We start from the raw sequence: 26,094 nt of genomic DNA on the forward strand, positions 1-26,094 counted from the left end.
TTCACCTGCTCAATCTTGATGTATCTGCTTTGTAAGCTGCTTGTTAATTCTTTATCTTATTGTCTCCTACATATCAGTGTTGTTGTTTGTTGTTGTGCTTGTGTGTTAAATAACAACCTCTGTGGCATCATTTTGAAAACTGGCAGAAATAAAAACTTTGTACAATGTTATTATTGTTATGTAATTGGTTACACAATTAGACAAATAGAAAATAAGCTTTTATGAGCAAAAGTGTTGATATAAAAGTCAATATTTAATAAGCCAGAACAAAAAAAAGACCTTCAAATATGTCCAGAATCCTAAAAACAGGGATCAAAAAAAGGAATCACTATAAGATCACCAAAAGTAAATGAGTGGTTTTTGTGATTGTTGGCGATCATGAGACAGAAAGTGAAAAAGTGAAGGGAAACGCAGCAGCAGAGAGTGACAGACAGTTGTGTTTACTGCATGGTATAGGCGCAGGCAGAGCGAGCGCGCGGTGGCAGGGTGTGACCAGCAGCAGGATGAACGCTCAGGAGATTCCTGCAGCAGCGGAGGTGCCCGACCAGGGAATAGCCGGCAAACTGCCCCTAATTACTCTGGATTTCCTCTCGATACTGCAGGTGACAGGCTGGAGTCTTATCCTCCATGATGTCCTTCACCTTAACTAACACCAGAGTTATTCTGCCATCACTTCAATGCTGATAAGTTTGTCTACTTGGTGGTGCACTGGGTTTAAACAGCAAGCCACTTCTTGCTTGTGTGTGCAGTGGAGCACTCAAAGAATGTGTTCTTGTAAACATTATGTGGAAACAGCCTATTTTCTTTCTCTGTCTTACTAAAGCACATCCAATAAATGCACCTATTTCTTCTGACATGAGTTTCATGGTGCTGACTGCACAGTGTGCTCAGGAAATCCCTGTTGTGACAAAACTGGGATTGTGTGGCATCCCAAAATACAAAAAGTAATACCTGAAAGTCTGGGGGTTGTCAGAAAGCTCTTCAGTGAGCATCAACAATAAACAATGTGACAGCAAATGGGAAACATGCTGCATTTCACAACAGCAGCAGAAAATGTTGGCAGGAATGTTTTCATTTCATAACCGACTGTGGTCCAACTTTCTCTTGAGAAGCAGACATCATATATATATAATACTACACAAAGAATAATTTAGTGAATGACCTGATATGCACCAAAAAGAAACAGCACTGGAATAAAAATGATTCTAGAGGCTGTATCACAGAAAACTATCCCTGTAAGAAGAATAACATGGCAGACGGAACGGACATTAAGAAGATCACACTGCGCCAAACATCTGAGGTGGGCGTCAAACCTACTGTTTACCAAGGAAGACTAAATCAATGCCCTGCCCACTGCGCCAAGAACTGCATCTCACTTTGGACAGCAGGTCTAGCAGGGTTCAGCAAACCTGTGCTGGTGTGAAGCTGTTAACTTTTGAGGGCCAGAACCCTGGGCTTTTTCTCAGCTGAGTGACATTCCTTTGCAAAACAAGTCATGACAACAGCCACTTGTCAGCTTTGATTTGTATTCTTGGTCCCAGAGTAGAGTAAGAACCAAATGTGTGCTTTTCCTTAAAAAAATACGTATTTCAGTATGTCCAAGAGAACTTAAGATAAGCCACTGCCCTTAGCAATACTTTGCTAAGGAAATAAACAACCGCTCCCAGCACCCAACATGTCAACATGTGAAGACACACACTTTAGATTGTGTTTGATATCTTTCTGCTTGTGGTGCAGAGCCACTTTTTCCTCAGCTTTAAATACATTATGCTTTGCTTCTTCCTAATTCCCAATTAACTGTGGTTGATTAAACAGACACACTCTTACTTTAGTTCTACTTTACTTTCCTGAGCTAAGACATAGCTGCTGACAGGGGGAGATAAACGAAAGGCTCCTGAGAGGATGGTATCTCTGCTGCCAAGTGATTAGGAATGTTCTCTTCTAATGTGATTTCAGTTATGATAACAACGGGAAAGCAATGTCATTTCAACAGTGCAAATCCGACGAGTGAAAGGAAATGTGACAGGAACACAGGGTTCTGCTCATAACATCATACATATGTTCGTGTCTTTTCACATCAAATGAATTAACTGTGGTTTGGAATATATCTGATTTGTGGACTCAACTCAATTGTCTGATTGACAGAGCAAGATCATTACGGTATACCAAGAAACCAAAACAACCAGGAAATGACAGTTCACAACATGTCTGAGTTTCAAGGTGGAAACTTTAGTAAACACTTTCTTGCCCTGACCTACCAAGCCGAATAAACAGTATTGTTATATGCTTTTGATATCATTTTAACAACATACAATGACTAAGTTTGCAAAATAGCCACACGGGTGAAGTTAAAGTACGTAGATCTAGTTACTCACCAATCTGACTTAGGGTTTCTCCTACTTTTCACCAGACTTCCATTCAAACTTCAATCAAAACAATCGGAAACGAAGCCAAACTTGGTCGTCATCACTTTTTTTTGTTTATGATTTATGCTCTGACAGTTATTTAAGGTCATATTGAGAGAAGGGGTTGGGATACATCGAGTTATACCGGAATGTTAAGTCCAAGGAACACTCAACCGCATCCACAACAAGTTTTGAGTGCGGTGCCACAGCGGAGGAATACTTAGCGTGCACACAAACACCAGACTACAAGTTAGGTAGCTTAATAACTACTGAATGCATCGTTTTAAGGAAACTTATTTGACCATATAAACTTCTTAATGCCCTAATTGTGTTTATTTTTCATTTTGGTTACAATTTTGCAGGTGTGAAATAACGTTACACGTGTCAAGTGTCCGATAATGGGTGTTGTTGCTAGCTGTCCGTTAGACGTATTCGATGTTTGAATTACCTTGTCGGTTGGATGTTTCCGGTACCGTCTCCGTATGATTCCTCGGTCTCCCCCGCCGACCCGTTGTCATCATCTTCAACGGTAACGTCTGCTACAATGACCGGGGAGCCAACGTTCTCCAAGCTGCTCCGCTCCATGACTCTAGCACCATCTTCATCCCCCGAGGTCGAAGCTGAACCCCGGGTGGAGAACTGTGGCTCCCTGCCGGTTGCGGAGCCCGGAGCTTGTGAAGTCCCAAATCCGATGAGCACGTTTAGCAATAGCAGGAGCACCAGGGAAATGCTCACGTTTCCAAAGTGAAGCCCCCTTTCCATTTGTAAGACTGGCACATTAGTGAAGTATGAGATTTACATGCCAATGGCCTTGTAAATCTTAACATAAAAAGTGCAAAAAAAACAACAACCGGTAAAACTACAAAGAAAACTCCGTCCTATCTTACAAGACGCCCTTCTAAATCTGTTCTTTAAGTAAACATAAACAGCCACTGGGACACCATGTTATTCCCTTTATACTTGACTCAAGTCTTGCCTTAGTAACGCTATGTCCCGCCTTGTTTCTACACTGGGATTGGACAGTAAAATCACTACATTCGTGAAAAAAACATGCCACCGTTCCTCATTGGGCTGTTTGCTGTCAATCATGCATCCTCGCACACTAAGCAGAATATGATTGCATCAGAGACCTGGCACTCAAGAAGGCGGGCTCAGAATGTTCCAGCCCCCCAAACAGTGCATTTCATTGGCTACTCAAGTGTTTGTCAAAACTACGCAGGCGCACTAGCAACGAGAGCAAAAAGTGACGCAAAAACATCCCCGATGGCGAATCCTGTGGCGGAAGTATGATTGGTGGGAAGAGTCGTAGTTCGTCCAATGAGAGAGTCAATAGTGATAAGCAACAGCGCTATTGGTCGATGTTACCCTTGTTGACTGAATGTAAGCTCTACATTCGACACTTCAGCTGTCCTTCACAAGCAGTTGTCAAGACATCCGACATAAAAAAGCATCATGGAAAGCGTCAACGTGGCTCACTGTAAAGGATGTACGTTTCCTGTTCCTGATCACGAGTGTTGTTTTCAGATAAACAAACAGGCAGGGCTTTGACAGAATAGTTGTTAAAGCCTTTGAAAGTGCATTTTTAATATCTTGGTCGATATTGCAAGCCTAGAAACTTGCAATATCCAGAGTTGTGTTTTTATAAATCAGTATGACAGTTAGTTTAAAGGTGTCGTAAATCATTTGCAAAGACAGTGGCCCCATGCAGAAGGGATGTTTTTTACATAGGTTTTTATTTTTGGGTGATATAAGCTTAGATTGTGAACCCAGTTCACCGAATAAAAAAGTGAACACCTTACAGCAGAATCCAGCTGCTTGCATTTCTAGCGCCCCCAAGTGACCATGATGAAAAAGGCACCATAAAGATGTCCTGTCAGTTTTGAGTTGCAGTTCTAAATATTTTGAGTTTACCATCAGTGTGCAAAGCTAAACCCAGTGAAAGATTGACACCCACAAAACGACAATGATTTTAGTAATAACAAATCACTGACTTATAGTATAATGTGTTTGTTCCACCACATCAAGGTTTCAACAGAATGATAGTAATTACATTTTCAGTCATCAGAAATACAAAAAAACAAGGAGGCAGACTGGTATCATAATGTGTCTGTATTGTTTGACAAAGAAAATAGTACCTTCACAGCAAAATCATCATCACAGTCAATTGGTAAAGCAATAAGAGAAATGCTGGTTCTAACATGGTGTACAAGTTGGAGCCACACTGGGCCACAGATTATCTGTTCAGTTAACTCATCCTCCAATTCAGTCACTTCCATTTCATTTTTAAGAGAGTAGAATGAGACCAGAGTAACATTTAGTGCCCTGTTCCTAATCACAGTTGTTTAAAGACAATTAGCTTTTGCCTGATTACATCATCTTAAATCTCTCAGAGCAGAACATACAAAAACATAGACATACAAAAATAAAGTGTAAGGCAAAAGCAGAGCGAAAAACTCAATCTTACAATAAAAGAAATCTAGGACAAATTAGCAACATTTTAAAACAAATTATGGTTGTACTGGATAGTAAAGTTACAGTAAAGACAACTTACCCTTTTTATTTTTAAGAAAAGGGATGAGCTGCCAAATATATGCTGTTGTTTTATAGAGGAAGAGGGTAGCAGTGTTTCGGAAATAAATTCTAAGTATTTTAGATTTTCGATTAAATGAAGCATCGATACTGGATGGAGGTGAGTCTGACAACATGATCAGCTATGTCAATAAAAGTTGTGATAAAGAAATAAAACTGGTTATTCTATTGCTTTGGTGTGCAGAGGTGCATAACATGTGATTTTGTTGCTGTTGGTTTAGATTTGAGCTCCATCATAACAATTATGCATGACCATTTTATAGCACAACTGCCCATCACCATTACCTCGGCATGTCCCGCACGTCCCGCTATATTTAACATTAAGTTGATGGCACTAGTCTTCCTGCGACCAGATGACTGATGTAAGGCATGAGAAATGTGACGCAAGTGACATTCAGGCACAGGTACTGTACATTCAGCGGTGTGTTTGTCTAACAGCGAGGCTGCAGACTTGAACTCTGCTGACTGTAGTGTAAATGTGCAGCTGTTAGAAGTCAGACTGAAACTATTTCTCAAACTTTCATCACTCAGAAATCAGACCATTGTTCCACGACAGCAGTGGCTATTACACGTTTCAACAGCCAAGGAGAAGAACTTCCCTATAATGAGTACGTACCACAGCGAGCAGTGAAAATCCCACATTTCAACATAGAGGCAGAAACTTAAACCTGCTCTGTTAAACATGCCTTTAAGAAGGAATATCAGGTAACAGAATGGGTTTGTTTAAAGGTAGAAATCCTGAAATGTACATCTTATATTACACCCGTTTAACCTGCACGGGGGTCCAGAACCCTCCAACTACTACAACTTCTGGTGAGGATGATGTGAATATGTTGGTAAGTGTAGCTGAACGCCTAAGATGATGAACATGGATCAATGTCAGAAATTATACATAAAAACATACTTCAGTTACACTAAAACACGGAACTAACGTTGAACATGCTGCTGTCACTTTAGGAAGAACAGATCCAGAGATAAACAGGGAGTGCATGCTCTCAACATGAAGACTTTGTCCTTTGGTTGGTGGTTTTTAAGCTTTCCTGTGGAGAGGTTCACTGCCCTTTGACATCTTCTACTTATAGTACCCGCTTTGTTCTTTGCTGCATTTGTCAAACCATGTGTTGAAATGTCTGTTAGAAGCAAGAAGCATCCACACTGTATCCGTCACCGCCTGCCTCTGTGCTATATGGTGTCTTAGTGACACTGTATTGTGTCGCTAACACGATAATTAAATAATGGAAGCTTCTTTGCTGCACCACAGGGTCTCCCTAAATTACCTAAGAGCTCATTAATGTTTAGAGCTTTTTCAGTTCAAATTAGCATATTAATGACTGAAATTAATTTATTAAAACAATGTAGCTCCTCCATGTTGTAGGTAAGAGTTCAGATGACTGTGATCTAATTCAACAAAATGACTTCAAGGCATATGAGCTTTCTGACTGATAACAATGCAGCTACGGCATGCTAGCAGATGGCAAGTAGATTGATGTAGGATTATTCGCTTTTAAATGTAACTTTAATAGCAGAATTACTTCAATAGGACTTATAATATAATCTCAAGGCACACCGTAGTTTCATTTTGCAGAGGTGCAATGATTCACCGCAGCTCTGCAGACATCCAGTCAAACCAGAGGTCAGAAGGCCAAAGAAAAAACAATAATCAGAAGCACTTGATTTGACTCATCAGGCACTTTAAAACTCACAGTGTCAGAAGCACCACACGCAGGATGAGAAAAACCAAGTGTTCTGAGATGTGTGTGTGAGAGTTTAGTCCAGGTCTGCAGGAGGAGCAGCTCTGTCCAAACACTGAGAGCGGCTTTAAAATCATAACCACGGCACTTGTGGGTAAAGTGATGTCATTCTAGCGGAGGGTCGACGGTGAATGTGAACAAACCCCTCAGTTGACTGAAGGATCTCGCACCTGCACGCTTCCGTCCTCCATGCCAAAGTACGCTCGTTCAGCCATGCCGACGAAAAGCCCCGTGTCCACCACACCTGAAGACACACACACACACACACACAGTCATTTTTCCAGTCTCCTTAGGGTGGCTTAGGTTGAAAAGGACTGCATTAATATTAATGTCTTTGTTACAAATCTCTTCCCAAGGAGTAGCTGCACACTTCCTGATGAGCAGTGATACTGGTGGGGTCGTAATTTGGTAAAAAGGAAATTGTTCTTGCAAGAAAACTGTTCACAGCAAGGACTGTATTATCTTGAGTAACCAAGTTGCATCACAGCACACTAGATCGATAAAACAGACTACAGGTAAAACATGTATTTAAAACTCTTTCTCTTAGTAAACTAAAGCCAGCTCCTCACCTGGGATCATCTTGATCGCTGTGTTGACTTCCTTCCAGTTCTCAGCGCGCTCAAACTTCCAGTCCAGGATGAAGTTACTGTTGTCAGTGACCACAGGACCCTGAGACACAAACACACAACACAGGCATGTTTGTTTATTTGTTTTTAATGGTACCACCATGAGGGCTCTGAGCAAAGTTCATATGACAGGAATGTGTTTATGACACCAAGAACCAAATTGGCATTCAACTAAAATGTTGTGATAAATAAGTATCCACAGTGAATACAGTGTGACCATGACGATGTTTAATTTGATGGTCAACGGTTTATTATTCAGACTAGTTTCTTCTATAGCTGATTTTGACAAAGTCTAGAGCCTTGATAAGCAGAGCTGACACGCTCATTCACCCTGATAGGCTCAGGGTTTTCCAGTTGGAAAAAAAGAAACCTGTATGTGGCCCGACTTTTGTCTTGAGGTGATTGTGTAACTGTGGCAAACGTTGATTAGATAACACGTCTGTGATCACTGAGGCTTCCTGGGTACACAGGCCGGGACACTCATTAGCACACAGACTGCTTCCAGCCTCAACAGTCAGAAGGAATAACACAAACATGACCAAAAGGAACAGACTCTGTCCCCTGCTGGCTGTTGTTCATTTAAAAAAGACTGAGGATAAGTGAATCATTAACGGTATACTACACACTCTGTTAAAGAGGCAGATATGGTGCATGTGCCATTTTTGCTTTGGTGCAAACTCTCCTAAGGTGAACACTTCCCTTAGATGTGCCCTGAGGAGTTTCTTTGACAACAAACAAAGTTTCTCTTGCGTTCAGGGTTTCTGACAAATGCGATGAAGGCCTTTCCTTTTACTAAAACATTTGCAAAGCCCATTGTTTAGGCATTTTAAAAGCATGCATTCCTTACATCCACATGTACTAGCTTGCAGACTTTTTCTTTGCCTGCACATTGCATCATATGTTGGCACCCGACCACCACTTACAGGTTAGTCCGACAGACATGCGAGTTGCGTCACCGGTGTGCACATGTGAAAAAAAGGCCCCATAATGCTACTAGAGGTCACGCACACTCCACAGCTAACATCTCACACACCGGTGCAGGACGATGTATTTACATTGAGTTTGACATTTCAGCAAATAATCTGGAGCAGCACACACTGCAGTGAGTGGAAGAAGAAGAAGAAGACATACTTTTATTAATCCCTTACAGGGAAATTGCTTTCTCTACTCTGTTGTGTTGACACACATTAAACACACAGAGGATATACATGCACAAACACAGAGGAAATACATGCACACACAACCACATGCAGAGGAGAGGTGGCAGAGCAGAGAGGCAGCCAGGTACCCGGCGCCAAGGGAGCAGATAGAGGTTAGGTGCCTTGCTCAAGGGCACCTCGGCAGTGGCCTAGGAGGAAAACTGGCACCTCTCCAGCTACCAGCTCACTCCATATTTCAGGACAGGTTAAGGTTCATGCAATCTCCTGCTAGAGGATAATACGGTTTCTAGTTTTAGCGTCACCATCCACAAATCAATCTTAACCTGGACCCTTGGGCCCCCACAAGCCCCTGGGCAGAGAACCAGTGTGATAAAGATATCAGAAATATACCAAAGGACATCCTTTAGAAAGGCTGTGAGTAAATCGAAGGAACTGGAGGTGCTCTGGAGGAAGCACAATAAGTGTGACAGAAGTGACAGCGAATCGTCCACTCACCGCTTTACTGACAGCCATCCGCAAGTTGGCCTCCCCTCCGAAGCGCTTAGCTATCGTCCTGGAGACGGGGACGTACGCCATGGGGATCACCTCAATAGGAACTCCCTTCTTCCACTGCTGGCCCAGAGCCTTGGAGTCCTTCCTGGAGGGCGGGTCAGAACCAAATATTAAAAATGAAGACACTCCAGGGGAACAGGGTAAACAATAGATATCACCATGAAACTTCCCCAAATGATTTGTGACGTTACGACAGTTTTCTGATATTTTAATATGCAAATCAAGCATTTCAAATCATACTCTACATCCAGTTCCATTCTTTGGGAAAGTAATGTTCTATAAAGTCCAGCTTTACAAGATAAATGTACAAATCAGAATAAAATCTGAATATGGAACAGAATGAAACTGTTTGTAAGTCCTAATAAGGAAAACATCTGTTTAGAGAAAACGGCCTTCGAAGATATTTCTAATTATACTTCTTTTGTTGAGTTAAACTAGGAAATACAAACCTGAAGTCTGCGATGACGACGAAATGTTTAGCACAGCCGGCTACGATCTTCTCCTGAGTCAGGCAGCCGCTGAGAGACAGAGAGGACGAGAGTGAGACAGAAAGCAGAGGAGAGAAAGTTCTGCTGCGTGTATTAAACTTTACTCACCCTCCACCTTTAATCAGCGTCAGCTCTGCGTCCACTTCGTCTGCTCCGTCAATCGCCACGTCCAGCTGAGTGGGAGGAATGTTCATGTATTACAGAAGACAACAAAACTAAGAATACAGACATTGACAGCTCCAGCAATTTTTACAATGCTTGAACTCCTCGTACCTCTGGGTGTCTGTCCAGATCAGACAGCGTGAGGCCGTGCTGCAGGATCAGCTGACGAGCCTGTGGGGGAGCATAGGTGAGAAAATGTGACAACGAGGAAAAGGAAGACAAAAAGCTGCAACGTTATTTTGTCTATTTGTATTTAGAGAAGGCACATTTGTAAAGTACATGAAGACAGTCATTATTACTGTTGGAAATATAAGAATTAATGCATCTTCTCTTGCAAATCCATGTGTATTTTAGTTTGGACAAAAACAAGTATGTGTGTGTGTGTGTGTGTGTGTGTGTGTGTGTGTGTGTGTGTGTGTGTGTGTGTATTCAACAAAGCCACAATGTCGCAATACCTGCTGTTGACACATACTGTGCATGCACCATTAAGCCACCAGGGTAAAAGCAATTCTATGTCATGTTGTTCTACAAGTGAGAATACATATCACACACCAACCTGGAAGGAGGTGGGCACACACACGATGTTCAGCTTCTCCTGACGCACTCTCTCAGCTGGAAGAAACAACACACACCGTTAACAAGAATAATGAAGGTGTTATATTGTAAACTTTAATCCATCAGTGGTTAAGTTGTTGTCGAAATAACCTCTGTGTTATTTTCAGACATCAGCTGCCTCCTGTATGACTTAATGATGGTTTAACTCACCTAGTCTGTCCACGGCATAGACGATGGTTGATCCGCTGCCCACTCCAACCACCTGGTTGTTCTATTACACAAAAAAATAACTCAAAATGATGCAACCCTGCAACATTTCACAGCAGAGCAAAGACATGCAAGGGGATGTGTTGAAATGAAGCAGTAGCAATGGACACAATAAGAGGAACAGTGGAGTTGTTACAAGTAGTAATGATGCGTTTAGGGTCATACACCGTGAACACATTCATTATACCTACTAGATGGGGATCTATTGTGGACTTTTTTTCACTACTTCTACCGGCATTTCATTCCCAGTTATGCGTGATCTATTTCCTGCTCTATAACATTTCCATTGCACCATGTTTAATAGCAGATCAAACGGCACGTAGAATGTATAATACATCAACCTAGCTTCTGTTTCTCATGTCAGGCTATACATTTAAAACCTGCATAACATGTTAGCTCATCTATTTCTGTCTGTCCCTCAGTTAAAACTACACTGCTAGCAGCTAACCCATGCTGGAACATACGGTTGGTATATTTAGTCCTTAATGCCGAACAAAGTTAGCCACTATCCCGGGACAGCATGCATAACAGTGAGCTAATTCGCTCCCAAACCGTGCATGTTAGATAACGGGAGTAAGTTAGCAAGCTAGGCTACATTACCTGTTTGTAAAGTAGCTAACTTTGCTAGCATGCAGCACCTGATAAGCACACATGTCTGGGGTGGCGGAAACAACACGCTGGCAGTCTGTGAACACATTTGATGATGTTTGAATATATTCTATAGAGTTACATGTACCTGAACGTGGTTATCCACGGCGGCATAAGCGGCCAGTTTCTTCGCCTCCTCTGCCATGATGGTAGCGGACTGAGAGAGCAGACACACGTGTTTCCTCCTGCTGGATGCTGAAGAGAGAGATTCAGCTGCGAGTTTACTGAAGGAGGAGAACACACACCCCTGCAGTCTCATGACCCGGCCCACAACACACACACACACACACACACACACACACTCTCAGGCCCACATACAGATGGGTTACTCCTCCGCACCAGGAAGTAAAGGACGGACTGTTGTTTGCTCTAATTCTGTCTGACAGCTGATCACCTGTGTTATCTCTTATCATATGACTTGTAGATCTGCAGTTAACTGCGCATGTGCAGTACGGCTAACATACATAGGTGAAGTGCACATTTTTTAAAACAACAACACCTGGCAAACAATATAACTTCAGGATAACAATACAAAAGCTGTATTTTTTGTATCGGTGATATGGGATAAATAGATATTGGTTGACAGTTCAATGTGATATACATAAAAAGATATGGACAGACAAGGAAACTAAGTTTGAGACACAAAACTACAACATGTTGATTTGAATTTCTATCATGTTCTTTTTTCTTTCCTTGTTATTTTTATAAAAGAAACAACTGCATTTACCTATGTTTAAGTTTCAATCGTCCTGCGTGGCTTTTTGTGTAATAGAAACAATGGCTTTATATTGCCCATATACATGTTGGCCAACATTTCCACACAGTTGCTAAAAAAAAAAAAGTGAACGTTATGTAATTCAGATATCATCACACTGACTGAGATCTGAACATCTACAGTTGTCCTGACGGTGGCGCCAGAGGAGAAGCCATGCGGTCAGCACGTTTCTAAAGGTTTATCCCTTTGGGAGCATGACTGAGCACCAAGCAATTTTTACAACTTTCATATCAGATTATGAGATTTTTTGTACAAAGTTGACATTTTGGCCTGAGGGTGGTGCGACATTCAAGTGTCCACAATAAAAAAGAGCTTTTTTCTCCCTTAAGGTCTGGAAATGTATGCTGTACATTTCATCACAGTAAATCTGCAAATTAGACTTTGATTTTTCTTGTGCACAACAAAGAGCACAGTTGTAATTTTGAGCTTTGGGAGACATCAGAGAGAACTGGTGCAGCTACTGTAATTATAGACTGCACCCATGAGTCATGTGGGATATTCAGAAAACCCCTTTCTTCATTAAAGGAAAAGGCCAAACTTTAAGCTAAACCTAAAATGGATCTGTACATGTATTCTTGGACTTCCATAACATTAACATTTTGTTTGTATTACACCACAGAGTCAAATATTGTACCTTTTATTCCACTAGAGATATTTGATATTGAGTTACTTTACATATTTCAATCAGTATTGCAATTATTTTCAGCAAGTGAAGTATGGTATTCTATCATTATACATTAAGATACACAGCTGTCAAATCAAAATCAAAGCTAACCTCTAACAGCTCAAATATTAATGTTGTATTGATCTATCAACAGATTATAATCCAATAATGTTATGTATGTAATATTCTGCATAGTACATTTCAGTACTTAACGTTTATTTTTGATTCCATTACCCCTAATATTTGACTTAAGTCATGTTTGAATTCATTTCTATGACTTGTGAAAGTATTTCTTCACCGTATAATTTTAGTTTTTTGCATTGATTGATATTAATGTACTGTAAATTCACTGTATTGAGCATTCTGTTTTGTATGAGATACCCTGTAATGGTCAAAGAGAAACACGAGCAAACAGAAACATTTACATCACTACTACTTTTTATTTGGCAAACAGCTTGAGATAGTTTCTCTTTTTCAGTGTACAGTAATTATATACTATAATAAACCAACACATTCTGTTTTATAACCATTTTTTTCTCATTTTTACATATTACAGCTTACAAATATAGCTGATCTTTTTGACAAAATTACAGTTTCTGTTCGACACCTAAATTAGTATGCTATATAAAAACCCAAACATCTTACATTCATGATTAGAAAAAGTAGGCTATATGAAATCAGGAAAAGAAAGAAAAACCAAAACACCACAGTACGCAATTTCAAACAAATCCAATCAGGAGGAGGGGAGTCAAGGTTTCACAAACCGCTGAATCTGAATATCGCTCTGAATCTGATGTTAGGTCCTCTGAGAGAAGTTTGCTGCTATTCCAAAATCATCAGCACGGAGAAGATATCAAGGAACAACAACAATACCGTCACTTAAGAAGAATGGTTAAATCTCTGTACTCTGTCCAAAGTTAGAAACTAATACCTTGCCGTGGATTATAATGGATACTTGATAAAAACTAGACTTTGCATTGCAAACTGTACATATTACTTCATACCTCACATCTCTCTCGCCAGTGCTGTTTTAAGCCTTAATCCAAAGGATTATGCAAATGCTTCTGAGCTTTCATTTCATGTCTTGCTATCTCGGCATGAGACATCTGCTTAAATTGGACATCTTTCTCACATCTGTAAGACAAAGTTAAACAGTATGCATGAGGGAGCTGCCATTTGGACTTTGGGAAAGCAAGTAAACGGTAATAAAATCCAGCGTTGTGAATGCTTTGTTCACGGGCAAACATTAGTTTTTTCTCCTTGATGTGTGCAATAATAGAATCAGCACAGAGCAATTTTATTATAGCTGAACTAAAATGTCTTAAAAATGCAACTGTTGGCTTTTGTTTCACAACTTTCGCTGTGAAACATGAATCTCACCAGTTTTTATACACAGTATTGCTGAATATTGAGCGTTGCATTCGGTTTATTGAGAAGTTACTGTTTGATTTGCTACTCTTTTGGATACATGTCTATTGGCATTACATCGTATCAAAAACCCAGATTAGACATGCTTTAAGCAAAACAGTGCCTGCTAAAATAAATGGTCTTTTTTGTCTTTATTTTTTTTGTACTGTAGATAACAAGATATTCTTTCCAGATGTCTGGATTTTTTACATGACAACGTTTGCAAGCATTGATCTAATCATAACATCTAAATAGAAAACAAGACCAGATTATTCTAAAACTCATCTTTGAACACTGGTTCACAAAATAAAACTAAAATAGGATGCACTTTGTTGAATCCAAAGCTCACAAATAGTTTTTTTTTTAAGGGTTTTTTTTATCTTGTTTTTTTTTCTTTTTTTACCTTTACCTGCCTTTCATCTTTATTACCAATGCACCAGAATGGTGTTGGACTTTGACATGGAGCTGGAATGACTTTGATATGTAAACACTGCGGCACAGCCTGATGTAAGACAAGACGCTAAAATTCAACAATCAGTAACTGTGGATCAGGAATGTGAAGGAGCAAACAGAAGATTACAAACTACTTTCCATTTCAGCTTAAACACACACAATTCTCATTATTTTAAAAGATAATGATAAATAAATATTTCTATTTGAATTTAACCTAAAATACTTTTTGTTGTATATTGCCATAATATATTCTAATATATTCATAATTTGATAAAGATTTCACAATATGATTTGGTTTGTGCTGTTGTTCTAAATATATATATATAATATAATATAATATATAGCTGTGGAATTTTTTTAATTTTTTTTTATTCAGTTGAGTAATTCCACCTAAAGCTGCATTCACATGATACGCGATAAGGGGCCCTACACATGAGCGTGTTTTGCACTTGCGTCGCTGTTATGTTTCTATGGAGAGTGCGGTGCTGGCCGACTAGGCGGAAGCGCGTCACCGATGCGTCAAACATCGCTCGAGCTTTCGTCGAACATCGCTCGAACTTTCGTCGAACATCGCTCGAACTTTCGTCGAACATCGCTCGAACTTATCGCCGGACATCGCTCGAAATTGTGGCTGAGCTTTTATTTCATTTACCGCCGACCGTTCGACACGAAACCAGATGACAGCTGTAGGTGGTGGTACAAGCTAGCAGGTCCCGTAACAATAACAACTAAACTAACTTGTTGTTTTTAGCAAGGCAAAGAGCAAATCGCGAATCATGTGAATGCAGCTTTAGAAATGAGGTTTCTGAAATACGTGGTAAGAAGACGGATCAAGTAGCTTAGTAGTGTGTCTATAGCACACACACACACACACACACACACACACACACACACACACACACACACACACACACACACACACACACACACACACACACACACACACACACACACACACACACACACACACACACACACACACACTCCTATTTCCTCCTTAATGAATGCGGATTTTTCTTGGAATGACTTAGAAACTAATAAGCACAAGTGTCTTTCATAGTAAAAAGGGGGGGATCACAGCTAAAAGGTGTAGGAATGTAACGGTTTTCACACTGCACAAAGACAGAATTACAAAAGGTACACATTTACTTTGCAGTGGTTTGAATGCAGTGTTACTTCAACCACAGGAAAGTATTTCAGTACTAAGCAACGCAGTGTAAGCATGTATAATGACGTGTAAAAACACAAAGCGGGTGTTCATGCTTACATTGTGCCAGTACACATCTCTATAATGGCAGAATGTTTATTACTTACACAGTATTAGTGAGTACTTGAAGCACTAACCCATAGCTTAACACACAGATGGATACACTCCAGTAAGGGTAAAATGTGGAGGAACATGGAGGTATATGGCACTGACAAGCTGACAGGGTCAAACAGAGGTGAAACAGGGTTCCGGACTTTCTGGTTTTTTCGGCAGAACTTTCCCAGAGAGATGCTGTCTGTCCACATTTGGAAATAATTCCCAGAGCTCCTCATCTCTCTCTCTCTCGCATCACTGCCCACATTTTCCAGTGCTTCACCTGCAAGAATGTTCTTATCAGATACAAAAATCAAAACAGTCGGTATCGCTCTTTTTTGCTTCCAAACAGTTTGCATTGAAAAATATTTTTAAATCCTTATTTGTATTTTTTTCTTTTTTCAAATTCCAGATGGTTTTTCTTGTGGATCCAGAACTTGTCTCCATCTGTCGCTACATGTGTTGGGCATCCATTATGTCCAAGTATTTGGCCTCAATGATATGAGGAAGCACGTTGTTCCTAAACACAGAGCAGACAGAATCAATGTCAGTCGATTCTTGTTAGAGCAGCGCAGAGGGAGAAAACATGAGGAAACAAAAGCCCAAACCATCAGAATGTCAGATCTTATCTCACAAGATGTATCACTTTGCTCTCCGTAGTAGCAGAGAACAGGAGATAGGATCAGCGATACAGTGGTGGCTGACGTATACTTTTGTTAGCGTGCACAAAGGCACTATAGGTCCGGAAACAAATGAGACTTCACACTCAAACAGTTAAAACACTTTAAAGAGGCCCTATTTTGCTAAGTTTCAGGTTCATATTTGTATTTGTGCCTCTACTGTGACATGTCTCCACGCTTTAATGTTCAAAAAGCTCTTTATTGTTTTCATACTGCCTGTGTTGCAACACCTCTTTTCAACCTCTGTCTGAAACCAGAGCCCAGCCTGGTCTGATTGGTTAGCTGGCCGCCTCTGTTATGATTGATCAACCACTTAGAGATGTCCCGCCCCTCAGCCTATCATGTACAATGTGTTGGAGCGCTCGCCAATAGAAGAGCTTGTGTTACATAGTGATGTCACTTTCTTACAGAAGTAAGCAAAGGAGTACAATGGGGGTGTTTCAGGCAGAGGGTGCTGACACACCTAAGCAGCAAAATAACTACATATTTCCCTCAGGAGTTGATGGAGACCAAACCAGGAAGGTAGAGTGAATATTTGGACTTACATTCACCACAAACACAATGCCTAAATGGATGCTGATATTGCTCATTGTCTGCTAAATGTAAGGCAGCTGTAAGCATTAGTTGAAGTACATCAGTTGTGTGTTTACTGCCCCAAATGCACAAAATAAAATAAGTAAAGTTTAAATTACAAAACACTTCAACTCATAAGTGGTAAAGAGTATTATGGAGGACAGACGTCCCTCTGGTTCGATTTTCTAGTTATTTGTATTTCTGGTGACATAATAACTGAACACTTTGATAGCACTTTAATTGCAACAAAAAAGCTATTCATAATCTGCAATATATGTGATGTTGCCACTAGAAGAATAATGATACTCCTTTAATCAAGCATGCAAACTGCTAAATATGGGCTTTAAAATATGTTGAAATGTGTGGAAACGTGTGTTTAAGAAAAGGTGTTCATGCTGATCTGAAGAACACACGTTGATCAAATGTATTATTTAAAACTGTCACAAAAATAGGAAAAACAGATTTTTTACATTTTACAAGTTTTTCTAGAGCAAAGCATCATTTTTTTTGTGAAGATATTCCACTTCTTTGATGCCCCAAAGAAAGCAAGAAGGAGAGTGTGGTGAATTATTCTGTGAGTTCACAAATACCATATATAATGCTGTTCGATGTATGGTGTGGATGTTTCCAGCTGAGACTACATGTACAGTATATATATATTTAAAGAGAATTGTACAAAATAATTCATGAAAAATATGTGAAATAGATCTAAGGCTTCAGCTTCCTTAAAAAGTATGACTAAATATTCAGATTCTTTTTTTAAATCGAGTTATATAATTTTAAAAAAATGTGACCAATAAAAAATAAATTACTTTTAATTGAAAATAAATCAATATTTGAATTGTCACTTTTATCATCCCAAAAGGTGCTATTGAGCAGGATTGGTTTAGTCTCAAATAGGTATATCATCATTATTTTGAGGATAAAATCATCCAGATTGAGGTCAGACACAAAAAATAACTTTCTGGGGCAAAACGGTCGAGGTCGTACCTGATTGGAATCAGCATGATCATGAGCAGAGGGAAGATCATCTTCATGTACGGTATGGGGTACATGCCGAACGTGCAGAGGATCAGCAGCTGCATCATCTGCAGGAAGGTGAAGTAGTGGATCTTCCTCTGGGGCACTTTGCGGATGTAGTGGGTCGGAGGGTAGGACGTCTGCAGGAGGGGAGAGGATCGGGAGAGATTAATATTCCATCTGAGGATTCGCTCCCCCCTGTTCTCGGGTCTCCTGCTGTCTTAAAGAAATGACTCAGGGAAGAGGACGGCCCACACACCTTTAAGAAGTGCACAGCGGGGTTAGATCATAAATAACACTCAGCTTCGGTGGGTTTTATCTGATGAAGAGTATTTACAGCGTGAAGGGTCTCCTGTGTGAGTGTGTGAGGCGGGGTAAAGGCGTCATCTATTTTAAACCTGAACTCCTAATGACTTCTATGTAAAAAATACACTTCCTTTCTTTTCAGAGTGCATCAGAAACAAACTCATCTCTTCCAACTGATCCAGTGTCAGGTATGAACCACCAGCAGGAGATGATGAATCAAAAATGATCACACATCACATGACAGTAAAACTATTTCACAATGTTGGCTATCATTTTGAAAACACGACTTGTCACAATCAGGCTTTCTATATATGATTATTGTGGCCATAATAATTCACAATCACGATATTATTTTTGCGATTTCTGGAGAAAATGTAAACATAAATGTTTTTGATCAAATGTTATTTTAAGTGTAGTCATTATTATTTTTTATATGTGTTAGTATGTCCACAGGTGGAGAAAGAGTATGTTACCGTTACTGTGCAGAAGCGTACAAAAAGGAAAGAAACGTACATTATTTAAAAGGTGCTGGATTATACAAAATGTTATCATATGTGTATTATTCACTTGATACTGGTATATTAGGACACCCCTAATCTAAAAAGTACAAGACTGAAGACTCTCTACACAGAGGTCTGTAAATCTGTCTCATTAATCAAAATAAACATTAGGAGTCACAGGCTGTTAGCCTCTTACTAAAGCAGATGCCATCTTGTTTTATTGACAATTTGGAAACAGTTTTTTACTTTTATGTAGAATAGTGTGCTGTTGCGCAGACATTATTCTGCACGGTGGAGCTCAAACATCCAATACCAATAAGCAAAATATATTTTGAACAATACCGCTCACTGCCATTTGGAGGCGCCGGTGTGTGAGGTGTACTGTTTTTTTTCCCAGGCAGTAGGAAGGTTAAATCGGACACAGGAAGAAAAAAAAGATTATTGTAGATTTACTTTTCGGTAAAGTATATCGTAATTATTTATTTTGCTATTTGAATTAAGGATGTAAAGAGGTTCAACAATAGAAGAAGAAAATAGTCAGAAAGAGACAACCTTAAAATATTGATGTTCATTTATGAGCTGATCTGTTTCAATTCACTGAACCCACCTGGTCTTCACAGTAGATTAAAACAAACACCTACATTATATTTGCAAATATTTTTCGACTCAGGTCCGGTCCTTAGGCTCCGGGCACCCGGTCAACCGTTTGATCTGCAGAGCCCTGCATATGGACAAACACACATTCGCCCCCCCCCCCCCCCCCCACACACACACACACACTTCCTCACCTGCTCCTTGAGGAGGAGAGCCATGCGGTCGCACATCTGGTTTCCGTCGATGGAGGTGAGGGCGATGTAGAGGAAGAGGCCGTACAGGACGGGTTTGGGGATCCACTGCAGCGGGAGGGGCAGCAGCAGCACCGACACACCGATGAAGATGTTGGCCGTCAGAGACGTCAGCCGCGTCTCCTTCACCTGGACGATACTGAGGAGACACACACACAATAACACACACAGATGAACGGTTACTGGAGCGCACATGATTGTTTAATACAATGCAACAGACAACGTTTTTTCCAAGGTTTTCTTATCAGTGTTCCTGCACATTTTCCATTTGAAGAATCACAATTTTCCAGATGAAATTTCTTGGAGTTTGATGGAAATATATTAGCCTAAGCTTGGACTATTTTACCGAAATATGTTATAACCTGATTTCTAAGGTCTTTTCACCAACAGGCCTCGTCTCAACCTTTATAGACATTTACACAAACTCACATTGAGCTGACACAATGAAACACGTCCTTGGAGTTATGAGCGGTTATGGCGAAATGGCTCATTATGTTGTTAGCAGTTTGCTTATATACCTTACGATGTTTAGACAGCCACTTGTTTGAAGTTCATGTGTCTCTTTTCTTCATCTTTTCACAATGATTATGTTCACTGCACTATGTAGAGCTCTGGGACTGAGCTTATAGGAACTCTTTTCCTTATCTTAACCAGGTCAGGTGTTATCTTGGGTGAATACATTTCCATTCAAGCTCACAAATGAGTAGTTTTCGGTTACAAAAAGTTGCACAGTAATAGAAACACCCATCCATGTATTCTGTCCAGAGAAGAGTGAAAGCAAAGAAAATAATTTAAGTGTAGGGTTCCTAAATTTAATCTCTCTTACTATTCTTCCTCTAATCATTATTGTCTTATTGTTACCCCACATTACCTCTTCAGGCCTCTGGCAAATGATTCAAATAATGAGAAGGGAAACTGAGGAGGCTTTTGAGGTTTAGGCTCCCAAACTGATCTGAAAGGATCTGTAGATATTGTCAATCTGCTAAATATCCACCTGTTAAGACTTGCATATGACTTAAGTGAATCTATTTACATTTATGTTGTTTTTACTCCTTCTAAGTGTGTATTTCATGCTTTCTTCTTTATTTTATTTGTTGTTCTTGAAAAGTGCAGTTTAAGTACGCTTAATTCCCTTTCAAAAGTTTACATTTTGAACTATGCGTTAAATTAGTACTTTTCTATAATCAATCATATATGTACATTTGGAGTTCTGGACATGCATATATTCAAAACCCCTTCATTGCATATTTTCTTACAATCAACATCTCTTATTAGATCTCTGACAGACGACTGTGCCCTATGCATTCTTTATCACACTTGATTACTTAAGGAATACTAAATAAATGCTAACTACAACTTTGCACATATCTGTGAGGACTAATGATAACCTTAATCCTCTCATCTCTTAGAAGCCCCCTCACCGCTCTCATCCAGAGACAGAAGGGTTAGTTACATGGTAATCATACAATCAGCTAAGAGCAGGATACGATAGCCTGCGACACAAAATCACCAGTCACCGCATGCTCTGACGACGACCTTTAATTGAACGTCTGATTAGCACCGGCGATGAGGAGGCGGGTAACTCACGTCTCGTAGAGGTGCCCCCCCTCCACGCGCTGCTCCACGAACGCCAGCTGGCGCACATGGAGGGTGGAGTGGGGGAAGGCGGCGTGCATCCAGGGCAACCCCAGCACAGACATCAGGATGTTAATGAGCCCAGAGAGCATCAGGTCCCAGTGATACGCCGTGCCCTTCAGCAACCTGCGGAGCAACGCAAATGTTACACTCAACAACAACAGGCTAAACCACGACAACTCACCAACACAAGAAACGTACATCTTCCTAGTTTCTACTTTACCGGTTGTGGTTTGAATTTGAAGTTTTCCCAAAGTGCATCATATCTGTATCCTGTCTTAGTTTTTTTACCTGCCTATTTTGAATGTCTTTCCTGGCCTCATTAATTCCACCTTATACCTATCAGCCCTGCAACCACCTGAGTGGTGCATTAATGAGTCCTAAATCCTGTACATTTGTTAGTATTTTACTACTTCTTGTCCCCTCGTCTCAAAGTCAACAGTTTTATGAATGTGTTGTTGGTTACGTGCCTGAAAAGATCTAAACTTTTTGTACTAAAAGATAAAATACGTCAATAAATACTCAATTTGTAAATGTGTCTCTGTGTCTTAAAAACAGTGGCCGCTAACAAGTGACTAAATGACTAAATTGCGCCAAACATTAGCCGCCTTTAGCTTAGCGGTGGTGACGCACAGTCATGTGACCTTGATGTAGTTAGCTTAGCCTTTTACTTCTGGCAAATGCATTTTTTCGCTTCAAAAAAAGTGGTGTTAATATGTGTAGACTATCCTGCTGAAGTATCATAAACATGAGCACATATGACACGCAGTTACACACATTCTCTCATGTTTCCATAAATCCAATATATAAAACACATGCATGGTGACATTGCACTGCGATCTTTATGATGACACCATTTCTTTCTGCACGATAGAGGAAATGAGGGTTGTTTTTCTTGCTCTATAGTCTCTAAATCCCAAAATAACTTAAGATAAGACTAACCAAGCTTCATTCTGACCTATTTTCCTTCAGTGGAAGTGTGCAAGTTATTTGTTAGGATTAAAAGTATTGCTGATGTATGATGATCTGCATGAGAACGACAAGTATTTTTAAATAAATAAATAATGACAGAAAACTAAGAAGTGATCTAGTGCAGGTGTGGTTCCATAAACTACTTATTTCCAGATTCAGAGAAAAGATGTTGCGCCAATCAAAGGATGCATTAGATAAAAGAATAGAAAGAGAGCAGGAACAGAAATAGCCATCGCTGTTTTCCGCTTCTGTTCTATTGTTAGTTACACATGAAAGAAGCAGTGAAGGTTAAATACAGCAACTGTGTTTACAAACCTTTTTGAAAGGTGTCTCATCAAGTCCTTGCATTTCATTCTATTTAATACATATTATGACAGCGTTAAACAGATCGGCATGCTTGGAAATCATTTTGTCTTTCATGCTATAGCAGCCGTCGTCTTGCCTTGCAGTGAAATCTTCCACAAACTTCTAGATCCAATTAATTTCTGCCCAACAAATGTCGATGCTGAGGGTTGAAATTTCATCATTATAGATTTTTACTGTAGGGCTGTGCTGAAGTGGTCTGTCCAATGCAAATTTCAGAAGAACAGGGTGAAAAGCTCAGCTCCGTGTTTTGGCTCTGAGGCTTTTTCAGAACTCCCTGACTGTGAAAATTTGACTCATATGTCAAGTTTCTGCTTCAGTTAAGCTCCCCTTCCAAACAGACTGGCAAATATCCGGTTTCTGCACATCCCGAAGGTCTTTGGTGGCTTTTTGAAGGGTCATAGAGAGAGTTTAAACCAGTAATTGCATGAGATTATAATCCCAGGATTCACCCTCACTGTTTTTATCCTTCTGGTCAGAATCGACAGTTGTCTACTTGGAAATGAAGTCACGAAAAGAGTCATCATGAGATTAAAAAAAAAGATGCATTCTCGGTCGAAATTCTTCTGTATATGAAGGTTTGTCTCTACCTGTTCTCTGGCGCATTGGTCAGCGAGACGACGATGTTCTGGTCGATGAAGATGAGGAGTGCCAGGAGGAAGCCCAGGCCCATGGCGCTGACCACGTTCAGGGCCGACAGACGCTCAAAGGGAGCCACCTTGAAGACGGGCCGGTCATGAACTTTAAAAACTGGAACTGTTCACAGAAGAAGAGAAAGAAATGATGTATTATTCTTAAATAAAAGTAAAAATACTAAGGTCTTAAAGGTCCCCTATTATGCAAAATGCACTTTTTGCTGTCTTTTATACATAAATATGTGTCCCCGGTGTGTAAGGAGACTCACAAAGTGTCAGAAAATACAACCCTCTCTTTTTTCCTCCTTACCCACATCTCCAAAAACGGGGGTACAAACGAGCTGATCCAGATTTGCTGCCCATATGACGTCATAACTGAAATGTGGGCTGGCTTTACATTGAACTCCTGGCAACGTCCCGCCCACGTGACACCTCTCAACCTATCGTCCCCAATATACAGTCAGCGAGCTGAATCCCCTCCGCAGCACCTCTGTGTCTCTGTGCAGGATGTCTGCAGGAGGGACTTAGAGGTGTTGTGTATATAATACATATAATGTCTCTGTTCTAGTGGTAAACACTGAGAAGTGATTGAGAAATAATGCTTGATGTGGTTTGGAACATCATATGGCGTTTAATCACGGCAGCGTTTAGCTGAGTTTCTCCGTTAGAAACTTCTCTCTTCAGACAGAGAGAGCATGATGCTCCAAAAGGGCGTGGCCAGCTTCAGCTCATTTGCATGAAAGTGTCACAGAATCAGCATTTTTGAAAACGGGGCTGAAACCAGAGGGATAGTGGACATGGTAAAATCAATGATCTGTTTGGTATTTTGAGTAAAACACGCCAGAGACATGTTTTTTATATATATCTAAGACCTATAACATATGCCATAAAAGAGCATAATAGGAGACCTTGAAAATATTCCAGTACAAGTACTTGTTCTGGATGCAATGTCAAGTACACGTGCAGAAGTATTATTGGATTAATGTACTTAGGGTAGCAAAAGTAAAAGTACTATTTCCTCTTCTTATATTATGTGTGATATTATCCTGTTTTTATCTCTATGTAAGGTTGGCATTTAGTTTGTAAATGTGCTGATTTGTGATAAACTGTACAATATTTCATCACATCATATGAGCATGTCTCGTATTTTTATATTTCAAAGTAACAAATAAAATGAGTAGAGAAAAAGGTATGATATTTGACTGGAGCATAAAGTAGTGTAAAACAAAAATGTACCGTACAAATAGTAACTAATGTTTGCCGTTGCTTTCTACCACTGGATAAATGTCAACTATTTTGATTATGTTTTATCATTTTACTCGTTTTTTATTCAAAAACCACAAACATTGGGTATTTCCAGTTCCTCAAATATGAGGATTTGCTGTTTTTCTTTCATGAATAATTAGAACAATCTGCTGATAATAATGAACATAATCCTTAGCTGCAGCCCTAATTACACCTTTGAGTTTTAACGAGTTCTTCGTTTGTTAGATAACTGTAGCTTAGGGCATGACCTACTTGATTACATCACTATGATAACTAAATTATAAGCATTAGTTTCTTTAGTGGACTCTAAATGGTGACAGGAATGTCATTTTGTGAATATTATTTTGCTTTAAATTCTCCGTCTGTACTTCCCAGCTCATCAGGTTCCATCTTCACAAACATTACTGTCTCTGTTACTGTTGTTATGACTCACGTTTTCACACCAAGAATCATTTCCTGTGATTGGCTCTCTCTTTTCTCCTCTGCTGTAGATCTCATTTAGGCCTGTATCACCTCAAATGCTGCTGAATTAAGTGCAGCTGGTTAAATTTAGGAGGAAATGACAATGCAATAATGGGGCTATTATCTTATGACTTATTGTCTCTGGAGGTAAAGGAACAGAAAATTGGCCAGGCACTTGAATTTAAATTCACTTGGGGGTTTGGCGCTTGTCTCTGTGTTTCTGCGGGCGACCCCTGGAGAACAGCTGCTGCCTTGGCAACAATGAATGGAGACTCAAAATGATGCTAAACAATAGAGGATAAAAACTGACTATCTCCCATGTGGTTTGGCCTGTGCCTTGATTAAAGAACATAAAAAGACAATAAAGGCACCAAATAGAGGAGGCCCTGCAGTTAGACAGTCTGTTTTTGGAATTAAACACGCTTTGAGTTTGGCCCCTTCACCAGATTTGGACCAGAGTCCGAAGCGCTAAAGTGAATACACACACAGAGCTAAAAAGACAGCTTCTTTACAATTACTTTCCCTAATTTTTCACATTTAATGCAATGCTGTGAATCAAACAAATGCTGTGCTTTGATTCAGGGTACAGATTTCTACAGCAAAGGGCCATCGTTATTTCCAATATGACCTAAAGACACAACATCATGGGCCTCTGTCGTACAATAAACCCACATTATGCAAGTTCAAAGAAATGCTAAAGCACGTGCAGATGTTATAAATCAACTATTCTTTCCCTAAGACATGTTTGCCCTAGTTAACAGCACAGTAACCCAACTGCTAATCACTTCATTATTCATTAAGAAGCTGTGAGGAGAAGTATACGCCTGTGCATGTGGCGTAGAGGGAGGAGATCTACTGAAGTTCTGTATGTTTTCGCAAAGACAATTGTGATGATTTTTAGCATTTCCCATCTTTTGACTCACATTAAGCTCTCTCAGTTCAATGATCAAGACAAAAGATGAGCTTTTAAACATGAAAAGGGGCCCCATTGTGCTTTCCTGTAGTTTGTTATATAGGTTTTTGTGCATGTAAATG

General features: G+C 40.0%; 3 protein-coding genes across 8 annotated transcripts in view; all 3 read right to left on the minus strand.

The window, feature by feature from the left end:
- eif2ak3 (eukaryotic translation initiation factor 2-alpha kinase 3) overlaps nt 1–3,372 on the minus strand; it is a 29,906-nt gene extending 26,534 nt beyond the window's left edge. The window contains exon 1 of one of the 2 annotated variants that reach the window (XM_063909065.1): nt 2,854–3,372. In XM_063909065.1, the coding sequence (XP_063765135.1) occupies nt 2,854–3,167 (314 nt within the window). In that variant the 5' untranslated portion in view covers nt 3,168–3,372. Of the gene's footprint in view, nt 1–2,375; nt 2,486–2,853 lie in introns of those variants that run through there. The other variant, XM_063909066.1, reaches the window with a different exon arrangement.
- Nucleotides 3,373–4,496: 1,124 nt separating this feature from the next.
- rpia (ribose 5-phosphate isomerase A (ribose 5-phosphate epimerase)) lies at nt 4,497–11,555 on the minus strand. The gene is made up of 9 exons (XM_063908966.1): nt 11,292–11,555; nt 10,499–10,559; nt 10,290–10,345; nt 9,845–9,904; nt 9,680–9,744; nt 9,533–9,601; nt 9,027–9,168; nt 7,315–7,414; nt 4,497–6,989 (listed from the first exon to the last, which is right to left on the minus strand). The coding sequence occupies exons 1-9, from the start codon at nt 11,460–11,462 to the stop codon at nt 6,892–6,894; spliced, it is 822 nt and encodes a 273-aa protein (XP_063765036.1). The 5' UTR covers nt 11,463–11,555; the 3' UTR covers nt 4,497–6,891.
- Nucleotides 11,556–13,058: 1,503 nt separating this feature from the next.
- The window catches only part of slc4a11 (solute carrier family 4 member 11), a 99,885-nt gene continuing 86,849 nt past the window's right edge, over nt 13,059–26,094 (minus strand). For all 5 annotated transcript variants that reach the window (XM_063908938.1, XM_063908941.1, XM_063908939.1 and 2 more), the window contains 5 exons: nt 23,287–23,452; nt 21,314–21,487; nt 19,670–19,865; nt 18,046–18,215; nt 13,059–16,322 (listed from right to left, as the gene is read on the minus strand). In XM_063908938.1, the coding sequence (XP_063765008.1) occupies nt 16,256–16,322; nt 18,046–18,215; nt 19,670–19,865; nt 21,314–21,487; nt 23,287–23,452 (773 nt within the window). In that variant the 3' untranslated portion in view covers nt 13,059–16,255. The remainder of the gene's footprint in view (nt 16,323–18,045; nt 18,216–19,669; nt 19,866–21,313; nt 21,488–23,286; nt 23,453–26,094) is intronic.

Source organism: Eleginops maclovinus, chromosome 19 (genome assembly GCF_036324505.1).
Source record: "Eleginops maclovinus isolate JMC-PN-2008 ecotype Puerto Natales chromosome 19, JC_Emac_rtc_rv5, whole genome shotgun sequence".
In the NCBI taxonomy this organism is placed as follows: Eukaryota; Metazoa; Chordata; class Actinopteri; order Perciformes; family Eleginopidae; genus Eleginops; species Eleginops maclovinus.

What these genes read in the sequence shown, in the direction of transcription:
- rpia (XM_063908966.1), bottom strand. Translation starts at nt 11,462, where the DNA reads ATGAGACTGCAGGGGTGTGTGTTCTCCTCCTTCAGTAAACTCGCAGCT. An exon ending in GTCGTCATCGCAGACTTCAG is followed by an intron (nt 9,169 to 9,532) that starts GTTTGTATTTCC and finishes CCCGCCCTCCAG; the next exon opens with GAAGGACTCCAAGGCTCTGG. An exon ending in GGATGGCTGTCAGTAAAGCG is followed by an intron (nt 7,415 to 9,026) that starts GTGAGTGGACGA and finishes TTTGTGTCTCAG; the next exon opens with GGTCCTGTGGTCACTGACAA.